This window comes from Talpa occidentalis, unplaced genomic scaffold (genome assembly GCF_014898055.3).
Source record: "Talpa occidentalis isolate TD23 unplaced genomic scaffold, MPIMG_talOcc4v2.1 talOcc4.15, whole genome shotgun sequence".
Lineage (NCBI taxonomy): Eukaryota > Metazoa > Chordata > Mammalia > Eulipotyphla > Talpidae > Talpa > Talpa occidentalis.
This window is the reverse complement of record NW_023601543.1, coordinates 50187521-50207700: the sequence shown is the minus strand read 5'-3', so window position 1 is coordinate 50207700 and position 20180 is coordinate 50187521. Positions and strand designations below refer to the sequence as shown.

The window sequence follows — 20180 nt, the reverse complement described above, 5'->3', positions numbered from 1 at the left end:
TTATAGATGAGTAAAAGGGGTGGATGCAATCTGAACCACTCTCACCATCATTGTTTATTGCAATTTGTAAAATCTTGCAAATTTGATGGCAAAAAAATGTTATCTATTTTCATTTGTGCTTTTATTACTAAGATGTTTGAAAGTTTATGTATAGCTTTGGATGAAAATAAGTTTTAATAATATATTTTGTTTAACTCAGTATATCTAAAATAGCAGCATTGCAACCAGTAATCCGTGTAAAGTTTATTGAGATATTTGTATTTTCATTGATTTTTTCCTCTCATTACTTTTTAAAAATATGTAAACAAGTATGTGTTACCATTTACATTTTCTCCCCTTCTTATACAAAAGTTTACATATTAATATATTGTTCTGCACCCAAGCTTTTAAAATTAATATACGTGGCAATATATGCATTGCGATATAGCAGTGTCTTCATGCTTTTTGATAGCTGCATAGTAGTCTATTGTGTAGTTGTTCCATTTTTTATTTAATTAAGTTTTTGTTATTGAAATACCATAGATTCACATCCTTTCCAGTGTTTTGGAAGAATAGGATTTCCTCTCTGAGGTGTAGTTACCACAGCACTCCCACCACCAAAGCATCCACAAACATCTGCCAAATTCCATTCTGTTTTCTCCCTTCCCAGTTTCTCATTCCTCCCTCCCTCCTATCCCCTCTGAAATCTGCATATCTATGATAAGTTTTCAAGGTTTAGTTTTAGTTAGCTTTTTTCTGATGCTTTGTTTGTTTTTTCTATACTCCACCTTTATTTTTCTCCTCTGGTTTACTTCTCATCATAATCCCTTCCAGCTCCATCCATGTTGCTGTGAATGGCATGAGTTTATCTTTTTTGATCACTGAGTAGTATTCCATTGCATATATATATATATATATATATATATATATATATCATCTGTTTTTGCACACTTAGTTTGATTCTATATCTTGGCTATTGTAAATAGTGCTGTAGTAAACATAGGTTTGCAGGTTTCCTTTCAATTACCATTTTCACATTGTGTGTGTGTGTGTGTGTGTGTGTGAGTGTGTGTGTGTTTAGATGCCTGGAAGTAGAACTGCTGGGTCATATGGCATTTCCATTTTTAGTTTTTTTAAGAAACTTCCATACTGCTTTACATAAGTGCTGAACCAGTCTACATTCTCAAGAGCAGTGTAAGAAGGTTCATTTTACTCCACATCCTTGGCAGTACTTGTTTCTGGTCTTTTTGATATGGGCCATACTCACAGATGTCAGGTTGTATGTCATTTCAGTTTTGATTTTCTTTTCCGTGATGGTAAGTGATATGAACATTTTTTTTTTCATGAACCTGTTGGCCAGCTTTTGTTTCCTTTGGAGAAGTACCTATTTAGCGGGCCTTCCCGGTGGTACAGTGGGTTGAGCGCAGCACTGTGAAGCTGTCCGCAGCCTCTGCAGTGCAGGTTCAATTCCTGGCTGGCCAGGGAGATACCCACATGGCACGGCAGACCTCTCCTGTCATGCCTGCTGCTCCCCTCAGCAGTGCTTTTGGTCTGTCTGCCTGTTCTGCTCCCCACTCTGTCTCTGGTGAATCCTCTCATACTCCCGCACCTCTAGACTGTACCCCAGATATTGCATAAATAAATAATAAATATTTTTTAAAAAAGAAGTACCTATTTTGCTCATCTGCCCATTTTTCAATTTCATTCTTTGTTTTCTTTCTGTTGAGTTGTATGAGTCCTTTATAGACTTTGATATCAACCCCTTGTCAGATGTATGGTGTGAAAATATTGTATCCCATTAATTAGGGTGTCTCTTGATTTTAGTCTTCTTTGCTCTGCAAAATCTTTATAATTTGATGTAGTCCAAATTGTTATAGTCTCTTTTTGTTTTTTTGCTGCTGGGGATGGATTCAAAAAAGTATCTCTGAAGCTTACTTCATGGAGTCTTTCACCTATGTTTTCTTCTATGTATTTTATGGCTTTAGGTTTTACATCCAAGTCTTTTACCCATTTTGGGTTGATTTTTGTATATGTTGTAAGATAGCAGTCTAGTTTTCCTCTTTTGCATGTGGCAGTCTAATTTTACCTACACCATTGATAGAAGATGTTTTCCTTGTTCCAATGTATTTTATTCACTCCTTTGTTGTCCATATCATGTGTGAGTTTATTTCTGGGTGCTTGATGCTGTTTCATTGGTCTGTGTGTTTGATTTTGTTCTAGTGCCATTTGGTTTTAATTATTAAATATTAATTTATTTATGCATACAAGAACTGGGATACAGGCCAGAAATGTGGGGGGGCAGTGAGAGGATTTGCCAGAGACAGAGTGGGGAACAGAACAGGTGGATAGACTGAAATACACTGCTGAGGGAATCAGCAGGTGAGTCAAGAGAGGTCTGCTGTGCCATGTGGGGTGCTCCCAGGCTGGGGATTGAACGTGTGCTGTAGTGGCTGTGAATGGCTTCATAGGTTGTGTCTTAACCACTTGTGCCACCAGGAAGGCCCACAGTTTTAATTATTATGGCTTTATAGTATAGTTTGAAGTCTGGAAGTATAATGCCACTATTTTACCCTCTTTTGTTAGAATGGCTCTGACTGTTAATTGTCTTTTTTTTGTTCCATATGAATTTCAGTTATGTTTATTCCATTTCTTTGAAGAATGTCATTGAAATTTTCATTAGATTTCCTTAAATCTATAAATTGTTTTTGGTAGGAGGCCATTTTGATAATTTTGAGTCTTCCAATCCATGAGGAAGGGGTATTTTTTTTTTACTTATTTATGGTTTCCTTTATTTCTTTTATCAATGCTTTATAGTTTTCTTTGTGTAGGTCCTTCTCCTTTTTTATTAGCTTTACTCCTAAGTGTTTATTTCTTTTTGCTGCAATTATAAATGGGATGGTTTTCTTAATTCCTTCTTCTTCTACCTCATTGTTTGCATATAAGAAGGCAACTGATATTTTTGTCCATTGATTTTGCTACCCACCACTAGTTTATTTTACTTTTTCTGTGAGGTTTTTAAGGTTCTTTCTATATATTTTCATATCAGCAGCAAATAGTGATTGTTTTATTTCTTCTTTCCCTGTTTGATTCCTTTTATGTACTTCTCTTGCTTAATTGCTCTAGCTAGGCCTTCCAATACTATGTAGAATTGTAGTTGTATATGTAGACATCTTTGTCCTGTACCTCATCTTAGTGGAAAGACTTTCCATTAATAATGATGCTAACTCTGGGCCTCCCCTGGTAGCGCGGTGGTTGAGCGTTGGGCTGTGAAGCTGCCCACAGCCTCTGCAGCACTGGTTCAATCCCCGGCCCCCGGTGAAGGTCCCACATGGCATGCAGACCTCTCCTGCTGCACCCACTGCTCCCCTCAGCAGTGTATTTTGTCGTTCTGCCTGTTCTGTTCCCCGCTCTGGCTCTGGTGAATTCTCTCACCTTCCCACGCTTCTGACTATACCCACTGTACCCAGTGCTTGCATAAATAAATAAATAAATAAATCTTTAAAAAAATGATGCTAGCTGTGGGTTTGTCATATATTATGGCTTTTACTACATTAGGATATGTCCCATCTTCCCCAAATTTTTTGAGTGCTTTTTTTATAAATGGATGTTGGATCTTGTCAAATGCTTTCTTGGCATCCATTGATATGATCATATTGTTTTTAATCTTTCATTTTATTGATGTGGTGAATTACATTGAGTGATTTTGAGACGTTGAACCATCCTTGAGTCCCTGGTATAAATCCTACTTGGTCAGGTTTGAATGTTTAAAAAAAAAATTCATTGCTTGAACATGATGTATCCATTTAAGAATCTACAGTCATATTTTTCATAAATGTACACATATATAAATAACATATATACACACACATATATACATAACATACAGAATTGCATACATGCCAAAAGGGAAAAAAAAAAAAACTGTTCAATAATTTGAGCCATTCAAGATGAAATAGGATATGATGGCAATCAGTAAATATTATATATGTATAGATTTTTTAAAAGGTTTAATGTGCTATTTTTTTAAAATATTTATTTATTTATTTATACAAGCACTGGGTACAGTCAGAAGCGCGGGAGGGTGAGAGAGTTCACCGAGCCAGAGCGGGAAGCAGAGCAGGCAGAAAGACTGAAGTGCACTGCTGAGGGGAGCAGCAGGCGGCAGGAGAGTTCTGCTCGCCATGTGGAACCCTCTTCTGGTGGCCGGGGAGCAGCCAGGGATCAAACTGGTGCTGTAGAGGTTGCGGGCAGCTTCGCAACCCAGCGCTCAACCGCTGCGCCACCGGGGAGGCCCTATGTATAGATATTTAAACAGAGATATGGATAGAGGAGTAGATTGATGCAAGGGTATTCCAAATAAGTTTTAAATGCTCATTTAATCCTTACATCCTGTGAGTTTAGAAAATTGAAACACTTAGACGTTTAAATCTTCCTAGTTCATATAGCAATTAGTGGTAGAAACAGAAGCCAAACTGTAATATCTTAAATTCTACCCAGGATCCTTTTCAATATTCAATATTCCATGTTACTATTACCCCTGCTGCTGCCTCAAAATGTAGTTGCCTCTTTGTAGTTTATGATGTCCCACTGTTGGGAGCTGAAGTTGTTCAGTCTAGCCAATGTGACTACTGAGTAATGAGTCCTTTCTTTTTCCTCCAGGCATATCCCACCCTGGCTTGGTGGCCAAGCCCTTTGAGAAAGTGACATACCGCTGGACAGTACCACCTCATGCTGGCCCTACTGCTCAGGATCCTGACTGTCTCACCTGGATGTATTTCTCTGCCGTGGATCCCATAAAAGATACAAATTCTGGTCTGGTGGGACCCCTGCTGGTGTGCAGGGCTGGTGCCTTGGGTGCAGATGGCAAGCAGGTATTACCAGGGCTTCTGGCTTAGAAATCCTGCTGGTAGATGTATGAGGCTGGGTTGTTCAATAGAATTGGGTTCTAAAGGTAAAGGAATGGAAAGCAAAATAACCAGGCTATTGAATCAGGAATTAACAGTCGGGGACCTCATGTTATCTTGCATGCTATTCTTATGGTTACAAACACATCTTCTTAGTCTTTATTACTTTCTGTTCAATATGCTCCTATTATCTCATTTTTTTGTATCTCAGTGGTCCTTAAACCTTGCTTATAATTCCTAAATTGGCTTTAATATTTGCTTGTCTTCTTCTTTATCCAGTCCACTGTTTGTAGCTATGTAACCTTGGGCAAGTTAGTTAACCTCTGTTTGCCTCAGTTTCCTCATGTGGCATATGGTTAACAACAATGAAATAAACCATTTTTGGGTTTCTGCAATTAAGCAAAATAATCCATATAAAGTACTTAACATAATATTCAATATGTAATAAGTACCAGTAAATGTTAGATGTAACATTATACTAATAATTAAAAGAATAAAATAATGTGTTAATTATTATAATTATTTTGCCTTGCTTGGCAATCCCCCCAAAATTACCTATACAACTTTTCCCACTCTTCTCCCCTAGTGACTTCAGACTCTTCTACTACACTCTGTACATTTTCTCCATAAACCTTATCTCATGTCTTTGTCTTCCACTCCAGTCTTGGCACTTTATTCTGACCTCCTTTACTTACCTGCAATTTGAGGTTACCTAAGGAAAAAAAAATATAGCAATATCTATAGTTCTAGGCAGAAGATAAGGAGTTGACTCTGTGTCTGGAAAAGGAAAAGGGAAAGAATCAGGGATCATTAGGTGTAGAACTGCAGAGTCCACGATTGCTGAATTTTTTGTCATTCTTCCCTTTGTTTTCTTCCAACGGGCATACAGAAAGGGGTGGATAAAGAATTCTTTCTCCTTTTCACCGTGTTTGATGAGAACAAGAGCTGGTATACCAATACCAATCAAGCAGCTGCTATGTTGGATTCCCAGCTGCTCTCGGAGGATGTCAAGGGTTTCCAGGACTCCAATCGGATGCATGGTATGGGGAGTGTTTTTGCTCTGAGCTACAACTGAAATGTTCCCAGTGAAAACTAACCCTAAACTTAATGATTGCTCATCCTTAAGAAAACACTGATCTGATCCCAAGTGAGGAATTAAACATAAGACAGCAAATCTTATACTTAGTACTTTTTTGTGCTGTGTCTTGTGTTACATGGTAGGGGGGACAGTAGAAAAAGTGAAATGAGGATTAACACAAGGAATCTACCAGAGAATGAGGAGAGTAAGCTGGAATGACATGTTTCCAGTTTTATCTTCTCCCTTATCACTCACTACTCTTGCTCCCCAACCCTATACTCCAGTCAGTTGGTGCTCTTTTTCTCTCCAAGAGCATATCTTGTACTTTTCTTATTTCATGCTTTTTTAGTGATATGTTCTCCACCTGAAATATCCCTTCTTACATTTTTTTTTTTTTACCTTCAGTTAGTGGACATTAATTCCATTCTCAAATTCCCTAATTCAAAGTTAACCCTCCCATGTAATCATTTCTTATCACCCACATCCACTATATGACACACTCTTCTGGACTACTGTTGTGTTTTCATACTATTTTAATAACCATAATCTTCTCAATATTATAGTTATTTTTACATGATTTCTGACATCTGCTACAGTGTAGTCTCCTGAAAGGTTATTATTGTCTTGTTTGTTTATCTCTGTATCCTCTGTACAATATAACACACAGTAAATATTTATTGAACTAGTGAACTACCAAATTAATGGGGAGATGAGTGAATGAATGGGAAGACGTGAACCTGATTTGCTAGGAGTTCCCAGCATTTTGCAATGAGGTAGAACTAACAACACCCACCAAATAATTATAAAAGAATCCAAGACAAGTTATAATTATTTGTGAAACATCTTTTTAATTATCATAGATTTCAGAGGAAGAAAATATGAATAAAAAATCTAATTAAAGTATGACTGGGAAAAGTGAATGTTTGAGCTGGATCTTAAAGGCTGGAAAGGTTTTAGTCTTATGACGATACAAATAGGGACATCAGAATCAGGAAGTCAGTAAAGTTCTTATCAACATCATATGGGATTACCAAATATGGTTATTCACTAAAACTTGTTCCAGTGGATATGAGGACATTGAAATTGGGTGATTTTCAAGCAGGGCTCCCTGTAATTTTGAGGGGTGTGTAGAAGTTATGGTGAGTCAAGAATGAGTGTGGTGTGTTTTTGCTTCATTTCTTGGTTCTTGTAACTAGTCAGTTCCATCAAATGGAGAAAAGTAAGATAGTTTTACTAACCAAGTTTATTCCAGTTTGAATTTTTTTAATTTATTAAGTTCCTGATTAGTACCAGGAAACATGCCAGGTGCTAGGGAAATCACACAGATTCAGGAAAACATATATGCTTTCTTCCAGGTTTATCTAGTGCAGAAGGTTATATTGTAAGTAAAAAATCAGTGGACTCTGTGGTAAGTGATACGGCAGAATTTTGTGTTTGGGGAGAAGATTTCATAGAATCTGACTGAGGGCAATGACTCTGCTTCATAGAGGTGACATTTGATCTGAGGCATGATGTATGAGTATTACACTGCTGTAGAGAGTGGCCAAAGGAAAAATTTGTGCCAAGTAGAGGGACTAGCATGTGAAATGTCAATAAATGTTTTCTAATACCTACTGTGGTCTTGGGAATACAGAGGTCAATAGAGCTCACAGGTTGATAGTGTGTTTGTGGGATTGCAGATTGGTGAAAGAACAACTTGCAGGCACTGGTACCAGGGAGGAGGTTTTTGCAGGTGTGTAGGCCAGAGATGAGACCCAGAAGCAAGGTAGTGGTGGTGAAGATGAAGAAGAGACAGATTGCAAATCATGTGGAGCCCCAATACTTCAACTCCATGGTAGAGAATGAGAACAACATGGAGGAGGAAAAATTAGATAGGCTTTAAGAGAACCAGGAAAAAGTGTGGTACAACAAAAGCTAAGGAAGGAGAGCTTCAAGAGAGCAGAAATAGGAAAAGTTGATATTTCTGTGTGTGAATGGCTTCTGGTAATGAAGAGTAGTTCAGGTTTGTGGAGCAAGATATAAGATGATAGGAAGCTCAGTTTGACCCTTGTCCTGAAGAGGCAGATCTTTATATATAGACTAAAGTGGCTTAAGGAAGAAGAGAGAGACATTTAGTATAACTAAAAATTGAAATTGTGGAAAATCGTAGTAAATAACTGATGCCATGCTGCTGGCTGGTGCGTGAGTCAACTATCTGGTCTCATCTCCCTATCCTGTCTTGTCTTTTTGTTTTCCAGCCATTAACGGGTTTCTGTTCTCTAACCTGCCCAGGCTGGACATATGCAAGGGTGACATGGTGGCCTGGCACCTGCTTGGCCTGGGCACAGAGACAGATGTGCATGGGGTCATGTTCCAGGGCAATACTGTGCAGCTTCAGGGCATGAGGAAGAGTGCAGCCATGCTCTTTCCTCATACTTTTGTCATGGCCATCATGCAGCCAGACAATCCTGGTAAGTACATCGGGACTTGGGTTCAGAGGCTTTGTTGTGCATGGGGCTATGATGATGGAAGGATGATGCTGGTGAAGAATAAAGAAGAGCTTTGTTAAGGGTATTTGGAAATACTCAAAAACCTTTTTCCTTCCCTCTCTTCACTATGCTGTCCATGTTAGTGTTATTTGTGTTTTTTTTCTTGTTTGTTTGTCTGTTTGTTTTTCGCAACTGCAGGCAGTATAGTGTGAAGAGCTGAGGAAGCTTGCTTCTGAAATAATGGGAGAGAAGTAGGGATACTATTCAACATGAGGGCAGTTCTTACATAGGCAGGGTAAACTTGACTGCATAGCTCCTTGGGCACATATACCTATGGCCATATAAAGATTCTGTAAATAGAGTCCTTGCTTCGGGAGGGACATCTATGAGATGTACTTATAAGCTCTTCAACTCTGATATTCTTTGAGGGATTCTGCAAAGGTGATGAGAGTGGAGAGAGGTGTATTATAACAGTTTCAGTACAGGAATCAAAACGCAAGAACTTTTAACCAAGATCTTCATTAATTTTCTGTTTAAATTTGTAGAACAAATTTAAATTTGTAGAACAAAAATTGCTTCCCTTCTTTTTTTTTTTTTTAATCTTAAATTTTATTTTTATATTCCCCATACAATTGCAAACGCCCCATTCTGACCCCAATCCTTCCCCTCCGCCCCCCACCCCCCAAAAAGTGTCTCTGGTTCATAGTTTTTTGTTGATTTTGATTTTCACTTTCTTATATTCATTTTCCTGGTCCCTTATTTAAGTTTTCTAGATTCCTGCTATGAGTGAGACATCCGGTATTTTTCTTTTTTTTGGCTTATTTCGCTGAGCATGATCCTTCCAGCGCCATCCATGTTGCTGCAAATTGCATGTGTTTATCTTTTTGAATGCTGAGTAATATTCCATGGTATATATGTACCACATCTTCTTGATCCAGTCATCTGTTTTTGGGGCATTTGGGCTGTTTCCAAGCTTAGCTATTGTAAACAGTGCTGCTATAAACATAGGGGTGCAGGTGCTCTTTGGAATTGATGTTTCTGTGTTCTTTGGATAAATACCTAGGAGTGGAATTGCTGGATCATATGGAAGCTCTATGTTTAGTAGGTCCAGAAATCTCCACACAGCTCTCCATAGTGGTTGACCAGTTTGCACTCCCACCAACAGTGCAGAAGAGTTCCTTTCTCCACATCCTCGCCAACATTTGTTGTTGCTATTTTTTTAATATGTTGCCATTCTCACTGGTGTGAATGGTATCTCATGGTAGTTTTGATTTGCATTTCCCTGATTGCAAGTATGTTGAACATTTTTTCATATGTCTGTTGGCCATTTGCATTTCCTCTTCAGAGAAGTTTCTTTTTAGCTCTTCTGCCCATTTTTTGACTGGATTATTTTCTTTGTTGTTGCTGAGTCTCCTCAGCTCTTTGCAGATTTTTGTGATCAGTCCTTTATCATTAGTGTTGGGTGCAAAAATGTTCTCCCAGTTGGTGGGGTTTCTCTTTGTTTTTGTTATTGTCTCTTTTGCTGTGCAGAAGCTCTTTAATTTGATGTAGTCCCAGCTGTTTATCTTTGTCTTCACTATCACTGCTTTGGGTGATGTGTCTGTAAAGATGTCTTTGATGTGCAAATCCCGTAGTGTTTCACCTATATTTCCTTCTATGTATTTTATGGTTTCAGTTATGTCTAGTTCTTTAATCCATTTTGAGTTGATTTGTGTATGGTGTGAGGTAGTGGTCAAGCTTCATTCTTTTGCATGTAGCAACCCAGTTTTCCCAGCACCATTTATTGAACAACTTTCTTTGCTCCAATGCATAGTCTTTGCTCCTTTGTCAAAGATTAGTTGACCATAAATCTGTGGGTTTATTTCTGGATTTTCTATTCGTCCATTGGTCTGTATGTCTGTTCTTGTTCCAATACCATGCAGTTTTGATGATTATGGCTTTGCAGTATAGTTTGAAGTCTGGGAGTTGATGCCTCCATTTTCCTTCTTTTTTTTTCAGTAGAGCTTTGGCTATTTCGGGTTTTTGGTGATTCCATATGAATTCATCAATAATTGTTCTATTTCTTTGAAGAATGCCATTGAGATTTTGATTGGAATAGCATTGAATCTGTATATTGCTTTTGGTAGGATGGCCATTTTAATAATGTTTATTCTTCCAATCCATGAGCAGGGATGTCTTTCCATTTCTTTGTGTCTTCTTCTATTCTTTAACAGTGTTTTATAGTTTTCTTTGTATAGGTTCTTTACCTCTTTTGTTAGATTTATTCCCAAATATTTGATTTTTTTTGTTTCAATAATAAAAGGGGTGTTTTTTTGATTTCTTCTTCTTCAGATTTATTGTTTGTGTATAGGAAGGCTACTGACTTTTGCGTGTTGATTTTGTATCCTGCCACTTTACTGAACTGACTGATGAGTTGAATTAGTTTTTCTGTGGAGATTTTGGGGTTCTCTATGTATATTATCATATCATCTGCAAATAGTGATAGTTTGACTTCTTCTTTTCCTATTTGGATTCCTTGGATGTCTTTCTCTTGTCTTATTGCTCTGGCTAGGACTTCCAGTATTATATTGAAAAGCAGTGGTGAGAGTGGACATCCTTGTCTTGTTCCAGATCTTAATGGAATTGCTTTCAGCTTTTCACCATTGAGAATGATACTGGCTGTTGGCTTGTCATAGATGGCCTTTATGATATTGAGGTATGTTCCTTGTATCCCAAGAATTTCAAGGGCTTTTATCATGAATGGGTGTTGCACTTTGTCGAAAGCTTTCTCAGCATCTATTGATATTATCATATGGTTTTTATATTTCTTTTTGTTGATGTGTTGGATAACATTGATTGATTTTCGGATGTTAAACCATCCTTGTGCCCCTGGAATGAATCCAACTTGGTCGTGGTGAATTATCTTATGGATACATTGTTGGATTCTGATAGCTAAAATTTTATTGAGGATTTTGCATCAGTGTTCATTAGGGAGATTGGCCTATAGTTTTCCTTTTTTGTGTTGTCCTTATTCGGTTTTGGTATTAGTGTAATATTGGCTTCATAGAACGTGTTTGGTATTGTCCCTTCCTTCTCAATTTTTTGGAAGAGTTTGTGAAGGATAGGCACTAATTCGTCTCTGAATGTTTGGTAGAATTCATTTGTAAATCCATCAGGTCCTGGCTTTTTTTTGGGGAGGTTTTTGATTACCATTTCAATTTCGCTACTTGTAATTGGTCTGTTTAGGTGTTCTATTTCTTCTTTATCTAGCTTTGGGTGATTGTAGAGTTGTAGGAATTTGTCCATCTCCTCTAGATTGTTGAACTTGTTTCCATATAACTGTTCATAGTAGTTACTGATTATTCTTTTGATTTCTGCTGTGTCCATTGTGATTTCTCCTCTTTCATTTATGATCCTGTGTATTTGTGCTTTCTCCCTTTTTTCCTTTGTGAGCCTGGCTAGGGGTTTGTCTATTTTATTTATTTTTTCAAAGAACCAGCTCTTGGTGTCATTGATCTTTTGGATTGTTTTTTTAGTTTCAATTTCATTTATTACTGCTTTGGTTTTTATTATTTCTTTCTTCTACTGGATTTGGGGTTTTTTGTTGTTCTTTTTCTAGATCTTTGAGCTTCGAGATTAGGTTGTTTCTTTGAGTTCTTTCTTGTTTTTTGATGTGAGCTTCTATTGCTATATATTTTCCTCTTATTACTGCTTTTGCTGCATCCCATACATTTAGGATATTGGTGTCCTCCTTGTCATTCAATTCAAAGAATTTTTTAATTTCTTCTTTGATCTCCTCATTAGTCCAGTGGTCTTCCAGTAGTGTGGCTTTTAATCTCCATGAGGTAGGATAGTTCCTTGCCTTCTTTTTATGATTTATTTCTAGTTTGATGCCTTCGTGGTCAGAAAAGATGGTTGGTATGATTTCAATCTTGGTGTATCTGTTGATGTTTGTCTTGTGCCCCAGTATGTGATCGATCCTGGAGAATGATCCGTGTGCGCTTGAGAAAAATGTGTACTCCGTTTTTTTGGGTTTAGTGTTCTATAGATGTCTGTTAAGCCCAAATGCTCTAGGTCCTTATTTAGAGCTTTAGTTTCTTTACTTATTTTTTGTCTTGTTGATCTATCCATTGTTGATAGTGGTGTGTTGAAGTCTCCCACTACGTATGTGTTTTCTCTGATGTCTGTTTTCAGAGAGGACAACAGTTGTCTGATATATTTTGGTGCTCTTTCGTTTGGTGAGTATATGTTAATGAGTGTTATTTCTTCTTGAAGTATTGTCCCCTTAATCATAATGTAGTGACCATTGGGGTCTCTTTTATTTTTTTGAGTTTGAAGTCTGTTTTATCTGATATAAGTATAGCTGTTCCTGCTTTCTTTTTTGGCCCATTTGCTTGTAGGATTGTTTTCCATCCTTTGACTTTGAGCCTATTTTTATCTTTTGTAGCTAAATGTGTTTCCTGGAGACAGCAAAAGGTTGGGTTTTGTTTCTTAATCCAGGCTGCAACTCTGTGTCTTTTTATTGAAGAGTTTAGTCCATTTACATTTAGAGTTAATATTGATATGTTAGCATCTGTATTTGCCATTATGTTTGTCTTTCCTTTGCTTTTATTTATTCTTTTAATAACTTTTTTTTTTTTTTTGGTCTTCTTTCATTGTTATTCGTCCCTCTGAGGTTCTGGCTTTAGGATTCCTTGTAGTATTTTTTGGAGTGGGGGTTTATTCGTAATGAAATTCCGGAGTTTCTCTTTGTCTGGGAAGGTCCATATTCTTTCTTCATGGAGGAAAGAGAGCTTTGCGGGATAGAGTATTCTTGGTTGGCATCTGTTTTCTTGGAGTCTGTTGACTATGTCCCTCCACTCTCTCCTTGCCCGTAGTGTTTCTTCAGAGAACTCTGATGTCAGCCTGATTGGTTTTCCTTTGAATGTTATCTGTTTCTTCCCTCTTGTCAGCTTCATTATTTTTCCTTGTCCTGGATTCTTGGGAGCTTTACTATTATGTGTCTTGCTGTGTTTTTCCTTTCGTCGTGGAAATTTGGTGTTCTTCTTGCTTCTTGTATATCAATTTTCAGCTCCTTCTTCGCATTTGGGAAGTTCTCTCAATTATTTCCTGGAATATTTTCTCTGTTCCTACATCTCTCTCCTCTCCTTCTGGAATTCCTATAACTCTTATATTTCCTTTCCTCATGGAGTCAGATAGTTCTCGAAGTCTTTCTTCATTCTTTTTCCTTCGTACTTCTCTTTCCTTTTCTGTTTTGGTTCTTTTTATTTCTGTGTCTTCAAGAGAACTTATTCGTTCTTCCATTTCATCTATTCTGCTTTCCTTGCTTTTCCCGGAGTTCTTTAGTTCTCATTAATTCTTTGATCTCCTGCATTTCTTTTACTTCCCTCTTTAGGGACTCAATTTCATTCTTCTGACCATTGTTTTCCCTCTTTAGGGACTCAATTTCCTTTTCTGATCTATCACTTTTTAATCATGGCAATTTTAAATTCTCTTTCTGGAAGGCTCAGAAGTTCTTCCAGTTGCTGTCGTTGCAATCTGGGGAGTGGTTTTCTTTTTGTGGTGTGCTTCTTTCCTGAGGAGTTGTTAGGTTGCGTGTGGTTCTTCTACTCCCTACTGTCTGTTTTCTAATTTGTCGTATGCGTTGGGACACTGTGATGCTCGGACTGACTGGCATCTTGGGTGAACTTCTCCGCTCCCCTCTGGCTCTTCCAGGAGCCATCTCTGCTTCTGGGGAGCTTTCTGCTGGTTTTAGGCAGTTTTTACTGAAGAAATGTCCCTTTTCTCAAATGGCGAATCGGGATGCAGTCCCTGCGCCTTCGGTTTCAGGCACACTCTTCTGCGCACCCGGTCTGCCCCAGACGTGGGTGCCTGCTCCCTCTGTGGGCTCAGACTGCTGGTCGGAAGGGGCCTGGCGTGGAATAACTTCCCGCTGGCCACTGCAGAAGCCTTCTGCCCTTTTCAAGCAGTCTTAAGAAATTTCCTGTTCTATGGGGTGTTTGTGACTTTTTTTTTCCTGGTCACTAGGTGGCGCCAGAGATCTCTCCTATTGTCCTTGGGGGGCTGTTTTTCGTCCCCCCCACCCAGTGGGACAGGGAACAGAGCGGGAATGGTAGGGTACACCTCAACAGCTTTGGGGTGCTGTGTCTGCCTTGTGCCCCACCGTCGTGGAGAACCCACGCCCCAAATTTTCGTGCCCCGGGTTTCAGTTCAAAGCCCTCAGTTCCAGGACGCGGGCTGTAGCCCAGTTCAGTGGCGCGGGAATGGCGCCTTTTGCACTGCTCCCGTGCCCGGGTGCCTGGTTCCTGCTCACTCAGGGAGGGACCTTCACCTCAGTGAGGACCTCCGCGCGTCTCCCCGCAAGCCTAGGTCGTCCCCGCAAGCCTAGGTCGCAGGCGCGGGGACCTGGGCAGCCGCGATCCAGGTCTGCACTTGCTTTTCAAGCTTGCGGAGTGCGCCGCGTTTCCGCGCAGGCTTACCGGCAGCCCGGGCTGTGTGCGCGTTTCCCGGGGTCTTTGTTCTTCTCTAATGGCGCCCGGAGCCATTTGCTCGCAGCCGCGGCGTATCCTGCAGGGTTCGCCTCAGCTCCCGTTCATGGGGTGTGGTGGCTGCAATAGTTCCTTTCCACTCACAGTCCCGCTTGCTGCGTAGTTTGTTCTTGTTTGTTGTTTTGGTTTGTTGTTTCCTCCTCTCTGCGGGTCGGAGAGTGCCGCCTCTGTGGGCGGGGGAGGGGAGCAGGGTTCTGCGCTTCCCTCCCTTCTAGTCCTCTTTCATGGCCACTTTCTTCTTCGGGTAGTTTGCTGGCGTCACCCGTTTATCTTCCGTGTCCCAGTTCTCACTGGGACCTGCCGCTTTTCCTCCCTATTCACTTTTTTTAATGGGAGATCTTACTCGCAGCGTCTCCTCGCCGCCATGTTGCTCCCCCCCCTGCTTCCCTTCTTTATGGTTAGTTTTTTTCTATCCCTCCTTACCTTTCCACTTCCCTCCCTCATTTCTCCTTTCATGAAGAGTTTGCTACAATGTTTTTTTTTTTTTTTCACATTCTAAGTATGTCTGAATTTTTATAATACAGCACTACATACATAGGAATGCATGTTCTTTTTCCAGTCAATAGGTAACAGTAGTGTTCGTAGGAAAAATCTGAAATAATCTGATATTTTTCTATATCCTTTTGATTTATTACAGTTAAGACAATCTCCTCCAGTTCCACACTTGTTGATACAAACGGCAAGATATCAACTTTTTATTTTTTTTTAAGTTAATGTTACTAAGTGCTGTTAGTTTATATCCTTGCTGAGTATTCCATCTTCTTTATCCACTCATCTATTGTTGGGCACTTATGTTTCTATAACTTGGCTATTGTAAAGAGTGATACAATGAACATAGGAGTACATACATCCCTTCAATTTAGTGGCTTTATGTTATTCAGATTAATACCTAGGAGAAGACTTGCTGAATCATATGGTATATCTATAGTTCATAATTTGAGAATTATCTATATTGTTTTTCATAGGGGATGGACCAATCTACACTCCTATAAACAGTGACTAAGAGTTTTATTTTCTCTACATCCTCTCTAACACTTGCTTCTAATCTTTTTTATATGGGCCTTTTCATGGGTAAGAGATGTTATCTCAATGTGGTATTACCCCTAAAATTGATAATAAGCATGTTTTCATATGCTTATAGTTTCACTGTATGTCTTATTTACATATTTATTTACCTCCTCTGCCATTTTTCATTAAATTTTTAGATTTTATATTATTGATTTGTATGAGTTCTTTACAGATGTAGATATTAGCCCTTTATTGGATTTATAATATGCAAGTATTTTCTCCCATCCAGCATGGTATATTTTCATTTTAATGATAGTATCTCATTATACAGAAGGTTTTTAGTTGATATAGTCCCATTTGTTTATTTTTGTTATTGTTCTCTTGGTGTTATAGTTGACTACTCAAAGACATCCTTGAAGCCAATATCATGGAGTGTTTTGCCTATATTTTCATCTATATATTTTATGGTTTCTGGTCTCACCTCAAAATCTTTAATCTATTTTACTCCATTTTTGTGAATAGTGTGAAATAGTGGTCATTTTATTCTTTTCTATGTGACTGTTGATATTTTCCAGTACCATTTGTTGAATAGACCATGCCATTTCAATTGTATCCTCTTGATTCCTTTGTCATAAATTAACTGTCCATATAACTTTATTTCTGGATTCTCAATTCTATTCCATTGGCCTGTGTGTCTATTTTTATTCTAGTATCATACTGTTTTAATAACTGTAGCTATACAGTATAGTTTGGAGACTAGGGATATCATATTTCAGTTCTTCTTATTGTCATGATTGCTTTGGTTATTTGGGGTCTGTGGTTCCACATAAATTTGTAATGATTGTTCTATTTTTGAAAAATGTCATTGAAAATTTGCTAAGGAGTTCATTGACAATGTTGCTTTGGGTATGAGGACCACTTTACAAATGTTACTTCTTCCAATTCAGAGAATTAGGTTTATTCCTAGGTACTTAATTCATTTTGATGTGATTACACATGAGGTATTTTTCTCTTTTTCTTTGTCATATAGTTGTTGTTTGCCTACAGAAACACAACTGAATGCTATATGTTCATTTTGTAGCCTAGTACTCCACAAATTTATTGTTGCTAATACCTTTGTAGTGGAAATTGTATGGTTTCTTATGTTATGTGCAACTAGTGGTAGTTTCATGTTTACTTTTCCATTTTAGATATATTTTATATCTTTCTTTTGCCTAATTGTTTTATCTAGGACTTCCAGTAACATGTTTAATAGTAGTGGTGAAAGTGCACATCCTTCTTATGTACCTGTCCTGAGATGAAAAACTTTTGTTTTTTTACCAATCAATATGATGTTAACTGTGGGTTTGGCCTATGTGGATTTTATTTTTGAGGTTGAGGGATGTTTCTTCTTTCCTAATTTCATTTACACCATTTATTTTATCATAAATGGACACTGAATCTTTTCAAATTACTTCTTTGCATTTATTTATACAATCATAAGATTTTCATCTTTTCTGTTGATTTGATACCAGTCTATAATTTTATTTTATCATGATATTCTCATCTGCTTTTGGTATATAAGTAATGTTGGCTTCATAAATAGATTTTGGAAGTATTATATCTTTGGAGAGTTTTTTTAAAAAGATTTATTTATTCATGCATACAAGAACCAGTGTACAGGCCAGATGTGTGGGAGTGTGAGAGGATTCACCAGAGACAGAACAGGGAACAGAATAGGCAGACTGACTGAAATACACTGCTGAGGGTAGCAGTGGGGGAGACAGGAGAGGTCTGCTGTGCCATGTGGGTGTCTCCCCAGCAGGCCAGGATTGAACCTGCACTGCAGAGGCTGCAGAGAGCTTCACAGCGCTGTGCTCAACTGCCTGCACCACCAGGGAGGCCCAAATTTTGGAGAGTTTAAGAAAGGTAGATAATAGTTTTGTTGTTTCTTTCCTTCTTATTTTTCTTTTCTAGTTCCTTAAGGTATATAGTTGGAATAGCTTCCAGGTTGGTGAACTAGAATGATTGCCATGTGCTACCATGCAAGGCTTCATACTCCATGAGGACAAGATCCATTGCTCCAGACCTGGCCCTGTGTCTCTCTTCACATTCAATGTTATCTTCATACAACAATAAATATATCTTCTAGGCATCAGGAGAATAATTAATATTTGTATTATATACACAAATTGAGTATAGTATATTTCCGGAACTAGTAGAGACTGGGAGAGACTGGGTTCATAACTAGTAGAGACTGGGTTCATAAAGTTGAACCAACTGGGAGGGGATCTTCAGGGACAGTACCTATTCACATATCCACAACATCACTACCTTTGTGGAGTTTGGCTTAACAATTCTGGACTCAGTCTGGTCACCAGTCCCCAACATCCCAGAAGGAGCACCTCAAAGAGATGCCTGCCAGTAACAGTGTCACAGTGGCCCAATGCATAGAATAAATTAGAGAACAAACAAAAGGAAGAAGGAAAAATACAAATAACCAAGAAAGACCTCAGGGGAAGAACACACCACAAAAAAGAAAATCAGCTACTGCAACTTAACAATGACATGGAAGAAATTTCTGCCTGCCAAATAGAGAATTTAAAGCTGTCATGATTGTAGAACATAAATAAGATGAAAAGGAAAAGAATGAATTAGAAATGTATTTATAAACTGAAGAATTAAATTGAGTCCTTAAAGAAGGAAATGAAGGAAACACCAGAGATTAAAAGATTAATGGAGGAGCTAAAGAACACTGGGAAAAGCAATGAAAACAGAATTGATAAAATTGAAGAACTAATCATTACTCTTGAAGATACAGAAATAGAAGGAACCAAAAAAAAAAAAAAAAAAGGAAAGAAAAGTATGAAGGAAAAAGAATGAAAAAAAACACCACAAGAACAATCTGACAACATGCAGAAAGGAAATATAAGAGTTAAAGGAGGGCCTCCCCAGTGGTGCAGTGGTTGAGCACTGGGTTACGAAGCTGCCTGCAGCCTCTGCAGCGCCGGTTCCATCCCCAGCTGCTCCCCGGCCTCCGGAGGAGGGTCCCACATGGCGCGCAGACCTCTCCTGCCACCTGCTGCTCCCCTCAGCAGTGTACTTCAGTCCTTCTGCCTGCTCTGCTTTCTGCTCTGGCTCTGGTGAATTCTCTCACCCTCCCGCTCTTCTGACTGTACCCAGTGCTTGTATAAATAAATAAATAAATCTTAAAAAAAAAAAAAGTTAAAGGAATCCCAGAAGGTGAGGAGAGAGACCAAAGAACTGAGAAACTATTCAAGGAGATAATAGAAGAGACTTCCCAAGCATGAGGAAGGAGCTGAAAATATACATACAAGAAGAGAGAAGAACACCAATGAAAGGAAAACTATAGCAAGACACATAATAGTAAAGCAACAAGAGTCCAAGGCAAGGAAATCATAATGAAGCTGACGAGGGGGAAGAAATAGATAACCTATAAAGGAAAACCAATCAGACTGACATCAGACTTCTCCAAAGAAACACTACAGGCAAGAAGAGAATGGAGTGACATATACCACAAACTTCAAGTCAACTAATGCCAACCAAAAATACTTTACTTTATGAAGCTCTTCTTCCTCTATGAAGAAAAAATAAGGACCTTTTCAGACAAACAGAATCTCCAGAAATTCATTACGACTAAACCCCTACTCCAAAAAATACTGCAAGTAGTCCTAAAGGCAAAAATCAACAGAGGAATGAATACGAAAAAACAGAATAAGGCAAGAAATAAAATCATAAAAAAGACAAACAAAATGGCAAATACAGATGCCAACGTATCAATATTAACTCTAAATGTAAATGGGCTAAACTTATCAGAGTAGCAGGCTGGATTAAAAAACAAAATCCACCCTTCTGCTGCCTCCAGGAAACAGATTTAACTATAAAAGACAAACATAAACTGAAAGTAAAAGGTCAGAAAACAGTGCTACAGCAAATGGACCAAAAAAGAAGGCAGGAACAGCTACACTTATATCAGATGAAATAAACTTCAAACTGAAAATGGTAAAAAAGAGGCATAGATGGACACTACATTATGATTAAGAGGACAGTACATCAGGAAGTTATAACACTCATCAACATATACTCACCAAAGAAAGTATTACTAAAATATGTAAGACAATTATTATCAGCTCCGAACACAGACATTAGAGAAAATACATATAGAGTTGAAGACTTCAAAACCTCACTTGCACCAATGGGCAGATCAACAAGACAA

The 20180-nt window shown here is 38.3% G+C and overlaps 1 protein-coding gene across 1 annotated transcript in view; it reads left to right on the top strand.

Annotated features, from left to right (window-relative positions):
* HEPH (hephaestin) overlaps positions 1–20180 on the top strand; it is an 82440-nt gene that overhangs the window by 44570 nt on the left and 17690 nt on the right. Inside the window, exons 10-12 of the mRNA XM_037511656.2 lie at positions 4639–4850; positions 5773–5923; positions 8199–8411. Of these exons, the coding sequence (XP_037367553.1) occupies positions 4639–4850; positions 5773–5923; positions 8199–8411 (576 nt within the window). The remainder of the gene's footprint in view (positions 1–4638; positions 4851–5772; positions 5924–8198; positions 8412–20180) is intronic.